At 43.1% G+C, this 19,912-nt stretch overlaps 1 protein-coding gene across 1 annotated transcript in view; it reads left to right on the forward strand.

Annotated features, from left to right (window-relative positions):
* Positions 1 to 1,491: 1,491 nt before the first annotated feature.
* STAB1 (stabilin 1) overlaps positions 1,492 to 19,912 on the forward strand; it is a 57,590-nt gene continuing 39,169 nt past the window's right edge. The window contains 10 exon segments of the mRNA XM_086619274.1: positions 1,492 to 1,524; positions 7,180 to 7,316; positions 8,799 to 8,914; positions 10,118 to 10,203; positions 11,279 to 11,348; positions 12,257 to 12,352; positions 12,804 to 12,920; positions 13,103 to 13,158; positions 17,915 to 18,037; positions 19,579 to 19,725. Of these exon segments, the coding sequence (XP_086475400.1) occupies positions 7,189 to 7,316; positions 8,799 to 8,914; positions 10,118 to 10,203; positions 11,279 to 11,348; positions 12,257 to 12,352; positions 12,804 to 12,920; positions 13,103 to 13,158; positions 17,915 to 18,037; positions 19,579 to 19,725 (939 nt within the window). The 5' untranslated portion in view covers positions 1,492 to 1,524; positions 7,180 to 7,188.

Consider the following 19,912-nt stretch of genomic DNA (forward strand, 5'->3'; position numbering starts at 1 on the left):
CACAGATTTACAGGGTACCGAATGGTTTCCAGAGCTGTGTGAACCCCCTGACCTTGACAGAGTGGCCGCCTGTTGGGCAGCAATGGTCCCAGGGCTGCAGTTGTCCTGTAACAGGACAAGTGGACTGAGTCCTCACATTGGGCTGTGGGCTGGTACTTCTCACATGGGTCGCAGTGGATGGTTGTGTGCCTTATCTGCTTCCTGTTAGTGCAGGATATATAGTAGTGCTGGCTGTCACTCATGCTGGCTGTCTCTGTAGGATGGAGGAAGAGGTAAAGCACAATTAACAGCACTAGTAAGTACAGCAGTTCTTATATACTTTATATGTGAGCACGTGTATCTCTGTGTGTGTGCAGGGGGCAAACAAAATACTAATGCTCTCAGTTATTTATGTAAGCACAACAGTAGCTTCCTATCCTGGTTTCATTTAGGCATCTCAACGTACTGTTAATGGCTCAAAAATGAAGAGATACCTCTTTGCTCAGTAAGATTTGTTACTAACAGAAGCAGTCTTTAGACTGCTCAGTATGGTGGGTTCTCCTGGCAGCGCAGGGAGACAAAGTCCGTGTAAAATCTGTCGATAATCAATTTTTGGTCGTTTGTAATGTTTGCAAGGAGAAATTCAATTGCAGACCCTACCTCAGGCTAGTATGTATTTTTTAATCCCGTTTTGGAACTTTCCTATTCTGAGTGCTATGGAAGTGCTCCTTGGATTCATCAAGCTGTCAGCAGAGTGTTTGGAAAATGATGTATTTTGCCACTGTGGCCATAACACCTGCAAAATGTGATGGTTTTCTTGCTGAGAAACTCAAATATTTTAAACAAATATCAAAGCCTACCCAGAGTGCTTGATTGATGGATAGGATGTGCTTACATTATTGCTCTGAAGTGCAGCACGTCACTCGCATTGCTTAGTTCACGCGTTCTTTGGGATAGGCGATAGTGAGGTCTGCCTTCTGTTTGAGGTGTTGTGGACGTATTAATATTAGCAGTAAAAGGAAATTAACTTACCCTTCATGAATTCATGGTATTTAAGTTTGCCCATTGGATTTGCCTTCAGTTGAGCATAGAGTTAACCTCTTTTCGTTTCAATTAGTTGGAAACTAAGGATTTCCTTCCTTCTGTTTTGAACTGATATGTAAGAGGAAATCCGTAGATGTTCCTGTTTTGAGTAAACCTTTTACTAAGGAGTTCTGCTTGTGCATTTAAAAAAAGAATAGAAAGAAAGAAAAAGGTGGTATTGATTCAGACGTAATGCTAGAAATAGCAGATCCACTTCTGAAGGCATTGCAGCCAAAGAGCACAGTGCGAAAATGCTCTCTCCCCATTTACTTTTAACCTCTGGTTTGTCTTGGATCTGATTCTTAGTAGGCAGTCTTCTCTTACAGAAATTGCAGCCTCTATCACCACCCCTTTTGTGGAAAGGGTCCTGCCTGTAAAAGCATGAAAATGCATCCTCCTGGGCTACTGTTTTTCTTCTTAGCAGCATGCTTCACTCCCACAGCTGACTGCCAGAGTCAGAAGGTAAGTCTGTGAGTCTTTGTTTAAATGTTCATTGAAGTGGTTCTCCATATTCGAATGGTTGTGTGTTATGAAATAGTCCTTCCTGAAACTCCTTGTTTTATTAGGTGCGGAATAACATCCATAATTGAGCTTTAGGACTGTAAGGTATCTTCTCTGCTTGTGTGTGGGTATATGTGTAGTCTGAACTGAGGAACTAAAAATAAAGTTGAAGGGAGCGACTCGAGTTTTAGATCAGATTAAGTTTGTATTTACATTCAACACTGAACGCAAAAGTAGCAATATGAATGGAATATACTCAGTATCTTTGTCTTCCACTATTTTCAGTACCTGTGATGGGAGGTTAGCATCTGGCAAGACAGGTCCGTAAGTTTCCCAGGAGAATTTTATATATATTTTTTTTAAATCTCATCAAATTGTTGCTTTGCAACAGGATAAATATTTCAGATACGTTTCCCAGCAGCTCCCCAGTGAGGAGTGTGGAATGTTTTGATTTTGTTTCAATTTTGTTGATTTTCTTTTGATTCCTTTATCTCCATTCTTGTGTTCAGCAGCATCTGGAACAATGTATGATGCCTTTGTAGATCTGTTCTCTAGGCTCCATGGTGAGGCATCCCATTTTCTGTAGACTAGAATTCACCCTGATTTATACTACTCTGTCTTCTGCCATCACCCTTCTTGTGTCCGGCTGTTGGAGGAATGAACTGGCCTACAAAATCAGAAGCCATGGGGGCATTTGGAAATCTTATTCCCTGGGGATCTGAGATATGGAAGGGTTGTCTTGTCTTGAATGACAAAGAGGGGCCTTGTGGGGAATGGACAGACCTGTGCTAAAGAAGGTGTGTGTGAATCTGAAAGACTTAGTTTAGAGGAAGCCAGAGCACTGAAAGGATGCTTCAGTGTCAGAACTTTGGGTGGAAACTTTAGTATAGACCCTTTCATAAAAGGGCCATAAATGACTATAAGGTAAGAAACTCATGAACCTTTGGGCTTGTAGGTTAATTAAGGTGACTCATGCACAAACAAGGTTTGAAGAAGTGTCTCTACTGGTGTTTTCTGTTTGTCTGGAGGCATAAGTTCCAGGCAGATGGGTTCCAGTATAGTAGTGTGTTCAGAGGCATGGGCTCACATCTTCAGCTGCTGTAAGTGGAAATTTTGGTCTCTTGACTTTGAGACACTGTCGATTTCTATAATCACTGAGGTGTCTGGCTTGGTGTGAAACAGTTAAAATATCAGGCAGTGAGTACCCACTCACAGACAAGTGAAATGCTTTGAATCACCTCCGGAGCAGTTTATTTAATCTGGGAAAAATAACCCCCTTTTAGAGTTTTGTCTCCAAAATGTCCTCTCTTTTTGGAAAAAGAGAAGAAACATTTGAAAGGATATAATGGGAAGTAAGGAAAAGCAAAGGTTTAAGGAAGTCTTCTGCAGTAGTTTAGGATGGCCATTGGATTTGAATGCAATAGAAGTGCTGTGATTCCACAAGAGGCCTCCATTGGCTTGCAGGCGCCCTGCAGGGGCCATCAAGAGAGAAAAAAGAGATTTTATACTAGCTTTTTTTCAGTGATGTTACCTCAGGGCTCTGATTTGATGTCTCAAACATGACAGCAAATCTGTTAGCCTGATTTGCTTTTTGTATACCTCTTGGTATGAGCTGGGGAAGATATCAGATGTGATGAACCATGAAAGTTCTACTGGGAGGAGGCCAGTCCCAGGCTGTGCTGGAAGAGGATTGGAGACAGGTAGGAAATGAGGACAGTGCTCTCTGCATCCCTGTGTCTCCAGTGCTCTGCAGCCGAGATGGTGGGAAACACCCAGGGCAACAGTAGATCTTGTGTTAGTGATCTCTGAGCTTGATTGTTCATTCTCGTGCTGAAAAGTGGCTTCCTTGGATGAATGCAAAGGATGTATGTGTCCAGGAGCTGCTGGTCTGTTCAGCTAAAGTGTTATTGAGAACTTCTTGGGGAGGTACATGACTCTAATGACTCAAGCATGTGTCTACAGCTCTGTTTTGTAAAGGGCAAATGCACTGGAAACTTGGTGATTCATTAGATAATGACTGTTTCCAGAACTGGCTCCCAGGATTGTTGGAGCCGAACACTGACGTCCAAATGTGTTTTTCTTCTTTCTTGAGGTTTTGCCGTGCAGAAGGATTGTGTTACAGTTTGGGAGGAAAAGATAAAGGGTGAAAATGAGGGGAATGAAACTAGCCATTAAAAAAACCTCCCCAGCTTATTCTCTTGAGTTGGAATAAGAAAAACATGAGCACTCGAGAAGTAAGGGACATCTGTGTCAGAGTGAGAGGAGGGAAGGAAACACTGCCGCATCCTGAAGCTCAGATATGTCTGAGCTAAGCACAGAGGGCAGTGGCTGCTCACGCACACGCATGTGTTTGAGTGCAGGGAGAGAGCACAGTCCAGCTCTGGCAAGACAGAGCTCAGGGTGGATAGACACCCTGGCTCTTACCTTCTTTTGGCTACACCTGGGTATCTTCTGCTTTAAAAGCCTCCTTTCATTTTGGAGCTGCTTGAGAGCACCAGTCTTCCTTTTCTGTTGCTTTGTACCCGAAGTGTGATACAGTCCAGGCTCATAACATCATCTGAACAGAACGGGGACTGTTTTCTTCACCCCCTTTCCCTGGCATAGCCACTGTGCAGCTCTCGGCCCCCGAGGCAGCATCGCTGCATCACAGGGGCACACGTTCCCTCTCGCTGCTTCCTCTCCAGTGTCTTCGAACTTAGAAACAGCAGTCACAGATGAGCCCAAGGGAGCAGCGCATCATTGGTTTCCATGAGGCTCTGCCTCAGGAGCCATCTCTGACTCAAACTCCTGTCTATTTTTCATTCTCTCCAAAATTTGAGTATCCAAACTGCTGCATTTATGTCCCTTGTTTCCCTCTTCTGCTTTCCTAAGAAGCAAAACACTCCAGAAAGTGACTACTTCATCAGTTCTGTAACTCAAATAAGAAGGGTAATATTTTTTTTTTAATTATTTTCCACACAGCTGTTTTCTTCCTCTTTTCTCCTGCCTGTTGCTGCTTACACAAGCATATTTCCTTGTAAAAAGGGGAAGATCTTACTGGAAGCTGCCTAAAGCTCATGAAGTGTTCCAGGAAGGTAGGGTAGGGGGCATTCTGCAATAACTGTCTTGTCTTAGAGGCTTGCAAGTAATTAAAGATGCCAACAGGGAGGAGTGCCAGCCCTTCTCCTCTCAGTGTCCATCTCCATTTAGAAATGGAGCCATATTGAGGAAGGATAGAAAAGAAAAACGGAATAACATGTGAATGATGATGTCTTCCTCCACCACCATGACAGAGAACACATTTAATGGCCCAACTGTGTCTGGCAGCCAACTCCTGATGCCTGGGAAGTAATGATGAAATAGAAGATTGGAGATTTTTAATTTGATGTTTTATGTTCAACTGTTTGTGTGGTCTTTTTTATACAGATAGGTGGCTCAGACACCTGTTAAAAGTTTATGGAGTAATTCTGACAGTGTTAACATCCTAACTCATGGGAAGGCATCCACCTCTGTTTCTTCCTTGAGCGTCTCCCCCTTCCTCTTTCTGAGGCATTGTCTCAGCGAACATTAAAGCTGGGATTTGATGGGACTAGAAGGGCAGGAGATGTACCATTCTATCAGAACTGGGTGCCTGCCTTCGATTGTCTCCTTTGAAAAGCCTAGCTTTAATCTGGAGTCCTAATCTGTACTTGAATCAGCCAGTTGCATGGTCTTCTTCCCTACCTCATCAATGGCACTGCTGATCTTTTGAGACAGAGTACTCTGGAGGTAGCACCTCGTTTATCCATCCATATTGACCATCTTCTCTGTTTTGCTCCATGAAAAAGGGAAAATCTCCTCTGACTACACTGTGTGCCAGTGGGGTGGAAACATGAGGAACAGCAAAGCTGACCTCTGCTGTGCTGGATAAAATTAGTAAAGCTGGTGCTCACAGGACATGGACAGGTGGTTTTTCTGCCACCGAAGGAAGTGGAGGTTACCGCATGTTAAGGAATCTCCAGATGCACAACTAGAAATTAATATCTATGTGAGGGGCCACCACAGACAAAGGAATCACTTTCTTCATTGGGAAGTGTTCTTGCATGGATGACTGCAGAAGATGGATTCATGAAAATGAAAAAAAAACCAGCAACTCCAGGCAGAGGAAATGTGAGTGTGAGTCAGGAAACCATTCCAGGGAGATGTCCCTGCGGACCTGGAACTTGAGGGTTATCTCTCAGGAGGTTTTCCTGACAGGGTCTGCTGGCTATCATCTGGGAGGGCCTTCCTGAGCTGTTGATAACTTATGGGAAACCATGGGCTTCCTCTCTTGCCTTGAGGCAAATGTATGCATTTGAGCTTAAGTTCAGAGGAAACAAAGCTGAGATTGCTGATGAGAATGCAAAACAGGGAGTTCTGGGCACAGGAGAGCTGCTGCACTAACAACATTGTTCAGTATTGGCTTAAAAAATCGCAGATGAAGGGCCTCCTTCCAAAATTTGATCCAGTGTTTTTACTTTTAGAAAATACAGTGCTTGTAGAGGCACAGTTTAGGTGAGCTCTGTTGTTTTTTGTTCCAGTCACTGACCTTTTGGGGCAAACACAGCCCGTGCCTCCCAGCTTTCCTCTGCTATCATCAGTGGCAAACATTGTCTCTTTTTAAAATGAGCAATGAGGTTTCCATGTAGTGGCTCGACTCCAGGAGTTTAGTAATACAGAGAAACTCTTTTGGGGTAAAATCATGAGCTTTAATGACAAGCTGGCATATGGTGATGATTATTTGCTCTGAAGCTGTATGTTTTTCATCTGCTCTGGCTGTGTTTGATTTGGAGAAGCAGAGTTGGTGGGTACAAGGGTACAGAAAAGCCCTGTGAGGAAGCCTGGACCCCTAAAGTTATTCTGGTTGGGTGGAAGGACTCATGCTGAATTTATCACCAGCCATGTGAATTATTCAAGTCTCCTACCTCATCTTCTTGCCAGTGTTTATGGGGTCCTTGTCACCTCGGGTTGAAGCAGGGACCGTCCAGGTGGTCAGAGAGGTGGAGAGCACCTTTCCTTTTAATCCACCCCACTGCCCCCTGCACCTTCTTGAAGACAATTGCCATAAGAAATATTTGTGTGAGCAGCTCCTGGTCTCTGGGAAATAAACTGAACTAACACATTCGGTTCTTCAGATCCATGAAACAGCAATGAAACCACCAGTGAACTGGATCATATCAATGGCATGGAAAAGATAAATGCTGTGTTGCATTTTAATTCAGTGTATTCTGGCAAGAGTTACTAATTTAGGGCTTGTCCTCACATACCACTACCACATGTTTGCAAAAGATCAGCTTAAATTAAAAGTGCACACTTATGGTTATTTTGAAATGGCTAGAATTTTAGCTGTGAGGCATGGTGGGAGGGTAAGATAGCTGTGATATGCCCTGTTGCCTTCTAGCTGAGGTCCAAGCAGAGCAGCACGCAGCAGCATAACATGCTGGTTTAGCCCATGTGAGTGTGTGGCGTACCTCCCAGCAGCTGCGCTGGTCACTGCCCTCCCCAGTGGTATCTAAAGAATGGTGCAGTGCTCATAAAGACATTAAAGTTTGGCAAAATGAGTGGCTAGGCTAACAATTTATTTTTGGGCTTATTTCCATTCTGTTTTTTCTTTTTAAGTTAAAATCCATGCGATGCAATGTCAAGACGATGTTTACCTTGAATACAGCGTGTTCTGCTTGTGCTGCAACACCTAAAGTGTTGTGTCCAAGAGGCTGGTTAAAGACCACCAAAGGAGCAGGAGTGAAGGACTGCAGGTAAGGCCTATTTCCTGACCATGTTAAGGTGTTGATGCAGCCCTGCTTGCAAGGAGTAGTGTCTGTGCCTTCAGGAGATCACACGTGCTTTCTGAGCTCTAAAGATTCAAGGAGTTTTGTTTTCAGATGCATAAAAATGGATTTATGGTCCCTATTATTGGTTCTTTTGTCTCCTTGCAGATCCCATGGACTTTTTGCTGGGCATAAAGTTCTATATACACAGAACAAATTACATGATAATTACCTCTAACATACTCTGAACAGCCTGAGTTTGCTAATCCTGCTGTAGCAACTTGAGAGGTCTGTCTAGCACAGAAACCTGTTCCAGACTCAGAATCCTGTGGTGGATTATTAGGAAAATAATATAATGATAGTTCCCCTTCTATGTCCTCCCAGCTTCCAGCAATAATCCTCTGAACTTTTTACCTTCCTACTTTGCTTTATGACAATTGCTTGTTCATCTGTTCTCTGCTCTTATTCTGTTGAGCTTGGATCTAATAGGAAAAGGGTGAAGGAAAACTGAATTTACCAGGAAGTTTTTAAAAAATGAAACACTGTAGATTATTGTTTGTGTATCTATTCAGTAGTGAATGTTACCAGTTAATATATAGCTCCATTGTCTACTGTTTTCTGTGATTTGCTGTTCTGTTGAAATACTTTAAAAATAACTGTAGCAGTTTTGCAGTTTATAGCAATTTTTGCACAGACACACGTAGGAGTCAGATTGAAGCCAAAGCGGCAGTGCTATTGAGACAATTTCCAAGTTCCTTTTGGGAAGGATGTTGTGCCAAAAATAAAATGAAGTGTAAGAATAATGTGAGTGTATGCAGCTTTTCTGAGTGTTATCTGCTCTTGTGATGGTTATTAGACAGACCCAAGAATAGTTCTGTACTGCATACGTGCAGAACAAGAGACACTGTCACCAAGGGCTTGCCCTGTGGGTAGAGGTGATAGATGAAGGGTTGAAAAGAAGCAGCTTCTTTTGGGAATTTAAGGGATTTGTCCAAGATTGAATAGATAATCTGTGAATAACACAGCTATTAAATCCAAATTTCCAGCATCCCAATCTGGAATCTTTAGTGCAAGACAGAAAAGGACAAGTCCTGCAAGGACACTTTTTCTTTCAAGGTTATTTTAGGTGTGAAGTCGAATGTTGAGTCATCCTGGAGATCCTATAGATTTGTTTCTATGCTGTCTAACCCTCCAGCATCCAAGGTTTATGTCCTGATGCCCTCAGACTGCCCAAGGTCCTGTCTCATATCCCTGGCAGATTTCTTGTAACCAGTCTTTGAGGCTCAAATCAATAGGCGTCCTTAGAGAAGACATTACCTCAGAGCAAACTCGTGTGCATGTATGGTGAAGGAAACGAGTGCCCTCCCTTCCATTCAGAGTGTGCACTGCAGCGCGATTGCTTAGAAACTCTCCAACAGGTGTGTGGTATGTTTCTGTTGTAATCATGAATCTTGGATCGTTCTTTTTAAGATACACTGTCAAGTTAGGAGAAAATACCCTTTCCCAGCCAGGGTGCCATCACATATGTAAGAAGGAAATTGAGGAGAAAAAGTGCTGTCCAGGATTCTGGGGTACAGAGTGCTATGGTAAGCTTTTCATCTTTTTACAACACACTCTAGCTGTTGAATAAATCAAACCAGTTTGAATAGGAGACATTAAATGTGCATTGAGATGATTAATGTTCATTTTTCCTTGACTACTCACAAGATCTCTATTATCTGTCCAGGAGGTTCAGAATATAATGGGGAAGGAATTTCTGCTTCAGATGAGTTGAATCCTCTTACATTTAACACATAACATAACCTCCTTTGATGGAACTTCCTTTTGTCTCTTCTTTAAAAATAAGCTTTTGGAAAGAGATGTTTTTGTTCCTCTTTAAGAAAGTTTCCAAAGGAAGAGGAAGATACTTCTTTCTGATGCCCCTCTCGTCTGCAGTGTGTGTGCCACGTGTGCTTCTGTATAGTCTGGAGCTAGTCAGCCATTCAGCCACAGAAAATACTTGGCAATTCCAACCCAAGGTGAAAATAACCATCCCAAAGCTCCCACTCAGGTTTATACTAAGTAATGAGAATTTGTTTTGTCTTGTCTCAAAAATCCAAAAGCAAGACCTACTAAGCTAAACACTTATCATATGATTGACTGATTGCTGGAAAGCGGAAAGACATGCTCCAATCCTGTGGAAAATAGGAGGTCATTTGAGACTTTGAGCCTATTCTCACACAGAAGTGGTTTGAATAAGCAATTGGCTTCATCAGAGGAGCTGCACGTCTAAAACTTTCAGAAACAGTCCCCAGAATTTGGAGGTACCCCACTCCAAAGATGTGTAGACCATGTTTGAGCACATTCCCAGCTCTTCATGAAGTCAGGGAAAGCTGAAGATGATCAATATCTTTGCAAAGCAGGCTCCCACCTGTACTGAGTTTCAGAACTGCCCTCAGGTGTTTGGTACCACCTCTCGCTGATGCTGGCAGCATTGGCTCAACCTCAAAACATGTTTCAATGCCTTTGATGAAATTTAGTTAGTTATGGCCCATTGGGACTTTTCCTTAGACTTTAATAAAAGACTTTTCTTAACTAGCAGCCAAATTGCTCCTTGGTGCCATTCCTGGCCATATTCACCAGCCCTGGGCCAGTGTTAGGTGTATTGGGTAAGCAGGCAGGGACTTTGCTGGTGAAGAAGCCATTGCTTTTGCACAACTGGAATGCCGGGGAAGAGGAGGTGGAAAGGGGGATGCAGTGCTGGTTGTTCAATCAATCTAATCTTGTCTGGCCTGTCTCTTGCCTGTTAGAGTGTCCAGGTGGCTCTCAAAATCCCTGCAATGGCCATGGGACATGCTTGGATGGTATACAGCGAAATGGGACCTGCATCTGCAAGGTCAGTGCATGATTTATGCTGAGGGTGATGTGCTTTTGTCAGATGGATAGTGTCTGTGCAGATGCCTTAAATGAAGGCTGACCTTCTGCCTGGAAAGTCATTAGCAGCTTCTTTCATTCCAGCATCAGTGTCTGTGGTTTTCCTGGAGGATTGGTGTGGTTGGCAATAGCACTAAGACACTGTTGGGGAGGGTATGGAGTTGTGAAGGATCTGTAGGGAGAAATGAAGAAAGAATTGCATGGATTTAACTCTGATAAGTTGAAATAATCAGTGTCTGTGGCTGTAAGAAGCCCTGAGATACTTGGCTCTTCATGAGCTGCACCTTTTCCAGACTTGGACAATTCCCAAATGAATTGATTCTGCACCTTGGCAGGCAGATCCCCTCTCTCTCAGGAAGAACAAGAGAAACCAAAAAGAGAATTTAGGGCAGGTGATTATTTATTTCTTTACAGCTCCAGACTTAGTACAACAAAAGCTTAAACAATTCCTGTGCATTTGAATTGTACAGAGCAGTGTTTCTAGAATTTTTAGCTCAATGGATCAGTGTCAGACTTGAAACTTGTGAACTGTTTGTTTTTACAGCATCCTTAATTAATAGCATTGTGAAGGGATAAGCTAAAATCCTACCCTTTGGGCCCTTCTTTCAGTAAGTTGCTTTTGGTCTTAACGCAAAGACACCTTATATCAATTAAAATATATGCTAAAGTTCCCCAAGCCCTGTAAAATCAATGTCAAAAGTCCCATTGGCACGGGAATTCCAAATTCCTTTTTCAGAGAGATATCAGAAGACAGCTGGTACGTTCCTGTCTGTTTATGATCAGGACATTGTTTCTTCAATGCCCACGGGAGTTTTGCTGGCATTTTGCATGCCCTCTGTGTGTCAGCCCACGCTGCGATCTCTGCCATGGGGGCTGGCTGATACTACTACAGGATTGAACAGATCAGTTTTCTTCACTGTATTGCTTCAGCTGTCACTGAAAATCAGAAATGGGCAGAGACTTTGAACAATAACAATGTGTGGAACAATGCAATTATACAAAAAAATAACATCTGGGACATTTTGGGGCTCTTCTAGGAGCGATACAGTGGTTTTGCCTGCCAGGATTGTCGAGATGAAAATCGTTTTGGCTCAGACTGTCAATCAGGTAAGGATGAGTAATTCAGGTGAAACCTCCACAAAAATATCTGAGAGCAAGGAAAGAGAAGAGGGGAGGTTGAGTGAAGAAGGGTACTGGAGAGGAGGAAGGGATGCCAGCTGGCAGTGTTTAATAGCAGGGGTCTGGGCATTTTGTCTTTGTGCCCTTCTCCACTTTGTGCCCATTAGACAAATGATTCTCAGTCTTTCATTCAAATCAGTCCATTTTTCCTATTGTAAATCTCTCTCTGCCCTTACCAGGGTTATCCCAGTTTCCCCTCTCTTTCTAGCCAGGCTATTACCTACGTCCCTGAAGTGACCCACACTCTTCCCAGCTGTTTTCCGTACTCCTGTAACTGTTCCACTTATCTTCCAGCTTCTTCCTTGTTGCCCTCCCTACAAAATTAATACACACAGGACTGCTTCTCATGTATGGCATTTTTTGAAGTGATTTATGAGCTGTGCAGCCTGGCTGTTAAAGGAGCCCCTTTCACCCAGCTCCTGGTTCCCTTGTATCCACACAGGTGAGATAGGTGTGATCTTGGTGGTTGTGCTCACACAACACCAATGCTGGGATCACAGATGTAGTAGGCTCTCATAACACTGCCTCCTTCCACATTGGCTGCAGGAGACATAGAGGACTGGGAACTTAAAACACGTGCCTGAAATGCTGGTCTAGATCTTGCATTCAAGGCTGCTTTTACAGGGCTGCACTTTGTCTTCTTGAGCCCAGGACATGCAGTTTGCCCTCCGTAAGCTCTGACTGGCAAGGCCTTATTTTTAAAGGAGCTACATTTACTGTGGATTATAGGTGGGAATTCAAGGCGCTAAGTCCCAGGGCAGTTGGCCAATATATGCCTGGATCCCTATGCACTGCCTTGTAGCTGAACTTCGGGTTTGTCTGGACTTTCCTTGCAGTGTGTGACTGTGTGCACGGGGAATGCAACAGTGGCGTCACTGGGAATGGAAGCTGCACATGCTATGGAGGCTACACTGGCCCCAGGTGTGACCAAGGTAAATATATTGGTAGCTGCAGAGGGGCTGTTAGAGCTGACCTGTGATATGGGCTTAGATGCATGTGCCCCAAAAGGAGCTGGGGGGCAATGAATAGATTGGGAATGTAGAGGGAAGATGATCTGAGCACAAGAGATCTAGAGAGAGGGAAAAGATGGGGTCTACTCTCCACTCCGTGACAGTAGCCAAGATGTACCATCTCTTTGTGCCTTTGTTCTTTCTCTGGAAACCAGATAGATCCTTTCTTCTCTCTAAGCCTTGCGGGACCTGGCTACCTAGGCTGCCAGGGATTTAGAGCTGTCTGCACTGCTTATATCCCCTGGCTTTTGTGCCATCTTGGGGCCTCTGGAAACCACATTTGCCTTTGTTTTCAGGTGTTTTGTAAGGTAAGTTTTATCTTCCAGCAGTGCCCTGCATGCAGAAAGGGAAACTCTTTTCTGTGTGATTCTAGAGCTTCCCCTTTGCAAAGGTGTGACATGTGAGGCCAACAGCCAGTGTGTGGTAAGAGATGGGACAGCGATGTGTGACTGCAAGCCGGGCTACAGAAAAAGTGGGACCACTTGCCAAGGTGAGAAACTTCTCTGTGACCCTAAATGGTACTCTGTTTGGAAAAATCTTATTGTACTGGTGCCTCATGATGAATTCGATCACTGTGAATACAAGGCCTACTTTGCTGCAGACACTTAAGAACCTGGTTTTTAGGAATCTCTTTAAGATTAAGGGCTAAGCTTTTGGCTCTCCCTCACTTAGTGCTGAAAGCAAGAAACGAATTAGATTTGCAGGTTCCATCCAGCGCTCGCTTCCAAGTATGTACCAAATAACCGTGACAGTGGGATATTGGTGAGTCTGTACCAGTTTAAATAATAAAACATGTAACTGGAGAGTTTCTTCACTGATACCAAATTTAAGTTTGTGAATTGATTTTATTAAAAGATGTATGTGATTAGCTAGCTATGGATAGCTCTATTTGCACTGGCTTTTAGCAGCTTTTGCTGATCAAACTACTGTTTCAGATATCCTCAGATGTGGTGGAAATTCAAAAGAAAATCCAAGCATCCTCTGTCACTCAGACTTCTGTTACTGAAGTAACGGAGAACATGTCATCCAAATTCCTCAGATTAAAAAACCCGAAACGTCTGCTGTCTGAAATTATTTTATTTTCCTGGGAAATTTTAGGTGTTTAATAGTATAAATTCCATATACTCCATTCTTTCCAGGCCTTCAATATTGTACTGTGCTGCGGTAAATCCTGTTTTGAAAACAGAAATTTGATTACTCTCACCTCTCATCTCTTTAATTGCAGCTCAGGATCCTTGTGCTGCTTCTCCATGCTCCCCCTTCGCTGTATGTAAGGTTCTTGGACCACAAAACTATCTATGTACCTGCAAAGAAGGATTTCAAGGAGATGGGAAGATTTGTCAGCCCATAAACCCTTGTGTTGACAACAATGGAGGCTGCCCAGAAAACTCTACAATTTGTGTTTACAGACGTCCAGGAGAGGTGAGGGCAATAACAGCATGTCAGCGACCTATAAGGGTCCGAAAAATGGCCAGGTGAGACGTTCTTCAAATGAGCTCACCATTATGTTGGTCAAAGCTGCTCTCCTCACCTTAGATTTTGCAAAGGGTAACCAGACAGCACTTTTGTAGGGTAACTTATTGGGTAAAAGATGATGAATGCAGCTCTATAATCACTGTGTTGCCTTCCATTAGGTATCTTGTGTTTGCAAGCCTGGGATGAGTAGGAGAACTCTTTCATCCGAGTGTTCTGTATTTCCCAGTGGTTGCCGACAGTATTTTTGCGACGTGACTTCCACGTGCGAAATTAATTCCCAGGGGAATCCTAGGTAAGCCAGTTTAAAAATTGCTGTTAAAGAAGCTTATTCTGCAGCTAGAATGGAAGCTGAGTTTGGCTGAGCTGAATTTTGAAGAAGCTGAGAGCTAACTGAGGACAACGGGCCTGAGTCACCTTTTGAGAAGAGCCTGTTTGTAACAAGCCCATTGAAAACAGAGAGTTTTACATCAGTCATTGTAAATTTTGGTATGTGAGTCACGAGATGCATTAAATCTGGGGCAGCAGAGTCGTCTGTGATATGAACTGGAGATGTAGTTCCTCAAGCTGGTGGTAGTCGCAGAGTATTATCAGTTAATAACCAATCATTAAAAGGGAGATGTGTGACTCTTCTTTGCTCACATTTGATCCTGACAGCTAAGTCTTTGGCTCTCCTCCCACTCACTCCTGTAAGCAAGAAATGAATTAGAGTTGCAGATTGAGAGGGAAGGAGGAAGTGGAGGGAAGAAACACCGGACCGTGTTTAGTCCTTTGGAGCAAAGCACCTAAAAGCTGATACCGCTTAGATGGGAAAATATTGCCAGATCTAGGATCATTTTTCCATAATGGCCTCCCAAACACCAGAGAAAGATTCACTGAGGATTTTGTGTGTTACCGAGAAGAGGTGGAGGTTCTCTGAGAGACTGAAGAGGGAAAGAGCAGTCCCATCTCCTTGACCCTTCCTTCTCCAGTGCTGCTAAAACTGTTGGCATCCACCTGCTCATTGTGTGCTCCAGGCCGGAGCTGAAACACAGTGGCTTCCCTTTTTGAAGACACGCTAGCAAAGTGCAGGACGCGGTGTTCAGCACAGTCCCTGCCTTAAGATATCTGTTTCCCAGCAGCTGGCACTCAGCCCTCTGAGGCTGGAGTAATGTCAAATTCCTCCCCTGTGTCACGTGTCTTTGCATCCCTGAAACAGAAAGAGCAGAGCCTATACTTGGCCAAAACCCAAACGGGAAAAAACATAGTTATCGGCCAATGATCTTAAGTAGTCTCTGAGTAGTGACTATAAATCCGTGTGAATCCAGACAGAGATTTTCACATGTGGATAAGCTTTTCTGGGAAAGTCATTAGCCTCACTGGGACCCTCATTCAGTCTAAGATGAACTGTAGCTAACTGGTGTGCTTGAGCTGGTGCTTCTCACTAAAGCTGAGGGGTCACACAAGAGCTGTTTGCTAGGTTTTCACTTAGCCTGTGGTTTTTACACATTACCCCAGATTTTCAGATGCTATAACGACTGATACTAACTGAGCATCTAGTTAGAATGGTGTCGATAAATATATTGTGGCTATCTTTACCCTGAACTCTGGCGCAGACAATGCTTATGTTGATTGTACCTGAGAAAGCATCTTCATTCTCTTTGGGTAGGTCCAATTTGCACTCCAGAAGCATGCATCATTTTCCTGTCACTTAGTGTAGGCAGAAGTTACTAACCTCTTGCCTACACCTTGAAGTGGGATTTGTCTTTCAAGTGTAGATACCGACACATTGTTCTACTGACATTTGTTGAATGTGTTGCAAACTATTTTATAATGGTTTGTTATGTTTCATTGTTGTCTCTTAGCTGTGTGTGTAAAGAAGGAGAGATTGGAGATGGGAGAAGTTGCTACAAAGATCTCTTGAGTGAGATAAATCAGCATAACTCACGAGGAAGGTTTGCTAGGAAATTAAACGTTGCCAGGAAAATGTTTGGTAAATGTTTTTTGTATCTGTTTGGGGAATGGAGAAAATGTGGGGACAAGAGTGTGTCAGAAAAGGCGAAAAGCCTTCCAGCATAATAGATATGTTTCACAGTGTGTGACCATGGGCTGCAAAATTAAACACATCACATCTCTGATCTCATATTTATTCTATGCACTGTGGTACTTTCTGAGTGAGGAATTGCTTTGCAAATCATAAAAGACTGTTTTAGAACCTGTGTACTGCAAGTGTGGGAAGTAATATCAACACTCATTTTTTGCATGTTTTCCATAATGATTTGTGCTATGGGCAGCCACATGAAGATCTCTGGGTTCCTAGCTCCTATGCAGTGGGACATAATACCTCATGACCTTTGTTGATGTGGACTTTTTTGATGGGCCATTGATGACCGAGTGAGGACTGACAACTGTGGGTTCATAGCAGCTTCTCAAGAAGTACTTAGTCTCAATAACTGCTGATGACATCCAAAAATTAGTTGTTTCAAGGGGAAGACAGAGAACAGTTGGCCTAAGAATAAGGTGGTAAGCATGTGGGAACAAAATTATTATGAATATTCTACAAATTTCAGCAGTGATTCAAACTGGACCTAAGTCAGCAGCAATCCTTCAGGAATCTTGTGGGCAAGCGCTTAAAACTAATAGTGACCAAACTGGGCTGTGGTAGCGATACCAAACTCCCTCTGGTTCCTTGTAAACAAGTACTAGTTATTTGCATCAGGCCAAAAATGCGTAGATTGAATTGTTAACAAGAGGAATAATTATTGCTGGAGTTAAATGATATGCTAAGTAGCTACTTCGTGTTGCCACTCTTTTTACAGCTTCTGGTTGTTCGACGTTGCTGACTAAATATGGGCCTTTCACAGTCTTTGTACCGTACCTTCTTCCAGTTCAAGATCAAATGGAATTTAACGTAAGTTTTCTTGGTTTTAGCAAATTTTTGCTGTCTTAGGATTCTTTCCTGCCTGAGTTCTGCAGCCTGTAAAAACTGCTTGAGACATGAGAGAGGAACTTTGGAAGGCAGTATTCGCTGAAGCAATCTCTTGGGAAGACTCTTCCTTGTCTGGTTAAGACAAATGCAGTCTTATAGAGGAAGTTATACCCCTTGCATTATTTTTAAAACCTCTATCTCTCTCTTCAGTATTGACAGATTTGTTTGGTTTTAGTATCAGGCAGTGTAAGTTTTTCTGGCCATTCTTCTTTTAAAGCTTGAACCTCCTATGTGTGACTCTTCTCAAAACTTTAGGTGACTTTTCACTACTGGAGGGTGGGTTTATCCAAAGGGGCTAAGATTTGCATCGAAGTATTGGATTTTGGGCCTATGGCCCTAGATGTGTGTGTGGTGTCAACTTCTTGAGAAGAACTCATTTTATTAATGGGGACAGCAAGGATAGCAGGGCTGGAGAAAACTGCTATGGGAACCAGCATAAGTGTTTGAGAATTCTAGGCTTCAGCAAGTAGATCCTGCAGGTCATATTATTATTTTTTAATTGTTGAGCAGAGGTTGCCACTAGCACAAGTCAGACTCTGTTCCTAGGTCACCATGGTAGCTTCTGGATTCATAGAAAATATTAGCCTCAGTATTGACAGAGGATTGTCTTAAAAAAACACCAGTGATGGAAAGCCCAGAAAAGATGAGAAGAAAATAGATGTGAATTCAGCAGCTTAGACCACCTGCCTGGTCTAACATAAACAAAGATTTAATACGAGGAGCTTCAGCAAGTTTTATAATCTGGAGACTGCAAGGATAGTTTTTAAATTGTCCAGGTCCAATAGGTTTCTGTCGAGGGGATTCCTCTAATGTCAGTCACATGTTAATCAGTCTCCCTGGGTTTGAATGTGTACACAAACAGAAGCAAAAGATTTGCCACAGTGCTATGCCAGTGCACCAAATAGAGAAGCTCCATCTTGTATGCAAATAATTTCTCTCTCTGTGTTAGCTGGGAGAAAGGTAATGGTATGGCTCTTTCAGTAAGTGAGGTTTTCGGAAGAACATGTCATTTATCTTCTTTCTGTGGTCTCTGTTCCCCAAAGGATACCGTTGCTGAGCAGTTGTGCAGAATGCACATTGTTCCTGGTCTGCATTTGCTAGAAGACATGGTAAAAACTAAGACTCTGTGGACCTTGTCAGGACAGCAGCTGACATTCAATAGCAAGGTAAAGGTGTCTCCTGAACTGAAGTCCTGGACTGCTGCTTTCATGGAGGACAGACTGGAGCTTGAGCATAGTTTCCTTGGTGCGCTTTCCTAACCAGGAAACCTTTTTCTCTAATCAGCCTGCCTGTGATCAGAACAACAAGCTCCTTTATGGAGTCCGAAACAAGGTGCTTTAAGACCAGGTGCCCAAGCAACCACTTCTCCTGTCTTGCAGACAACCAGTAAGCCAGAATCTGACTTGTGAATGGTCTTTCCTTGGTCTGTATATGTATCCTGGAGAAGAGACCTTTTCCCTACACTGTTAGCAGCTACAATATCCATGCGGCTGACATGGAAGAGACAGCAAAGTCTCTCTTCAGACTGAATGCTTCTCCTTGGAGATTGTGTGCTTGGACACAACCACATGCTGAATATTTTCTCTTCCAGTTTCCCTTTTCCGCTCTATTTTTTCATAGTCATCCTAGCAAAGAGTTTTCATCATTATGTTCTGATATGGAAGGGGTTTGTTCTCTTCTTTCCCCTTTTCAATTGACTCATATTTTCCAGCATCCACTGTTCTCTTTCCATCCTGCACTTTTCCTGCATGCATGCTCACAGCTGGCCAAGGGACAGCCGTGTGTTTCCCTCTCAGAGGATCCAGCCTTGGCCTTGAGGTCTAGGTCGTAATACATGCACCCTGCATGCATCAAAAGGACAAAGCACTATTTGGAGCTGGGGAATCCGAACTGAGCTTGTCAATGCTCCTTTTAAATTTCTTTCCTGTTTGTTTACTCAGGAATCTTTTGATCTGGGAGGTCTGCCCTCCCCTTCCTTTGTTACAGCAAGAATTCTCAGTGGTGGTGTGAACTGAAGTTAAGGGCAGGGAGGAGCAGTTCAAGAAGTGCACTTGGTGAAATGAAAGGCATGGGGAAGTTGTGCTTGCCTGAACTTGGATTATGACTGCAGCACCAGTACCTTGGTGCTTAGTTTGTAGGTTATCCTTGGAACACCTCCATACACCCAGCTTCAGTGCATGCTTGTATGCAATATGGAAGGACCAGATATGTGCCTTATAATTCAGTGAGATTGTCTGGTTTGGCTTTGTTATGAAGATTCCTTGTTGGCATTGTGAGTCAATAAAAGTTGCAGTCAAAGCTGTAGTTCCCTCCAAATTCTCTGCACCATGCCTCTGTCCTTGTACTTGGCAGACTGATGCAGCAGCTACTTGATGGTCAGTGCGCCCTTTTGTGATCCAGAGCTGGGATCAAGCATTGTTCATGCTCAGACAAAATTCTAGAGCTGACTGTCCCAGATTACATTTTCTTTCTGTAACAAGACTTAAAAGTACTTCCCAGAATCAAAATATTACCCAAACTCAAGTAGAGGTGGGATGTTCGTTTTACAGCCAGGCCATCCCTTAAATTCACTTTTTCCAGAGTAACTCTGGTTGTGCATTCACCTTGCTGACCCGTAGGCGGAGAGCACTGAAGGGAACAATGATTTGTAGATCCGTTGTGATGCCACAGATATACCACAAGAAAATAACCTTTTATTATTATCCAGACATACACGGAATCATTTCGATATCGAGACCTGCCGGGGGAACTGTACAATGTTTTGCAGTCGAACCTACCAGCAGCCAATGGCATCATACATATCATTAACACCCTGAGGAAAAAAACCAGCACTGACAACCTCAGAAACCCACAGGTACACAGACATTTGTATTTCTTCTGTTTTATGGGACAGCAAAATAAACACTTTAAAGAAATAAGTATGTTTTCATCATTAAACTTCCAAATCAGTGAGGCTTTTTTTAAAGGGAAAAGGCTGTTTATTTAGTTTTCAACTCTTCATAAGGCCTGCTAGGCACCATTATGTCAGCATACCATTAAAA

Source organism: Tauraco erythrolophus, chromosome 12 (assembly GCF_009769465.1).
Source record: "Tauraco erythrolophus isolate bTauEry1 chromosome 12, bTauEry1.pri, whole genome shotgun sequence".
Lineage (NCBI taxonomy): Eukaryota > Metazoa > Chordata > Aves > Musophagiformes > Musophagidae > Tauraco > Tauraco erythrolophus.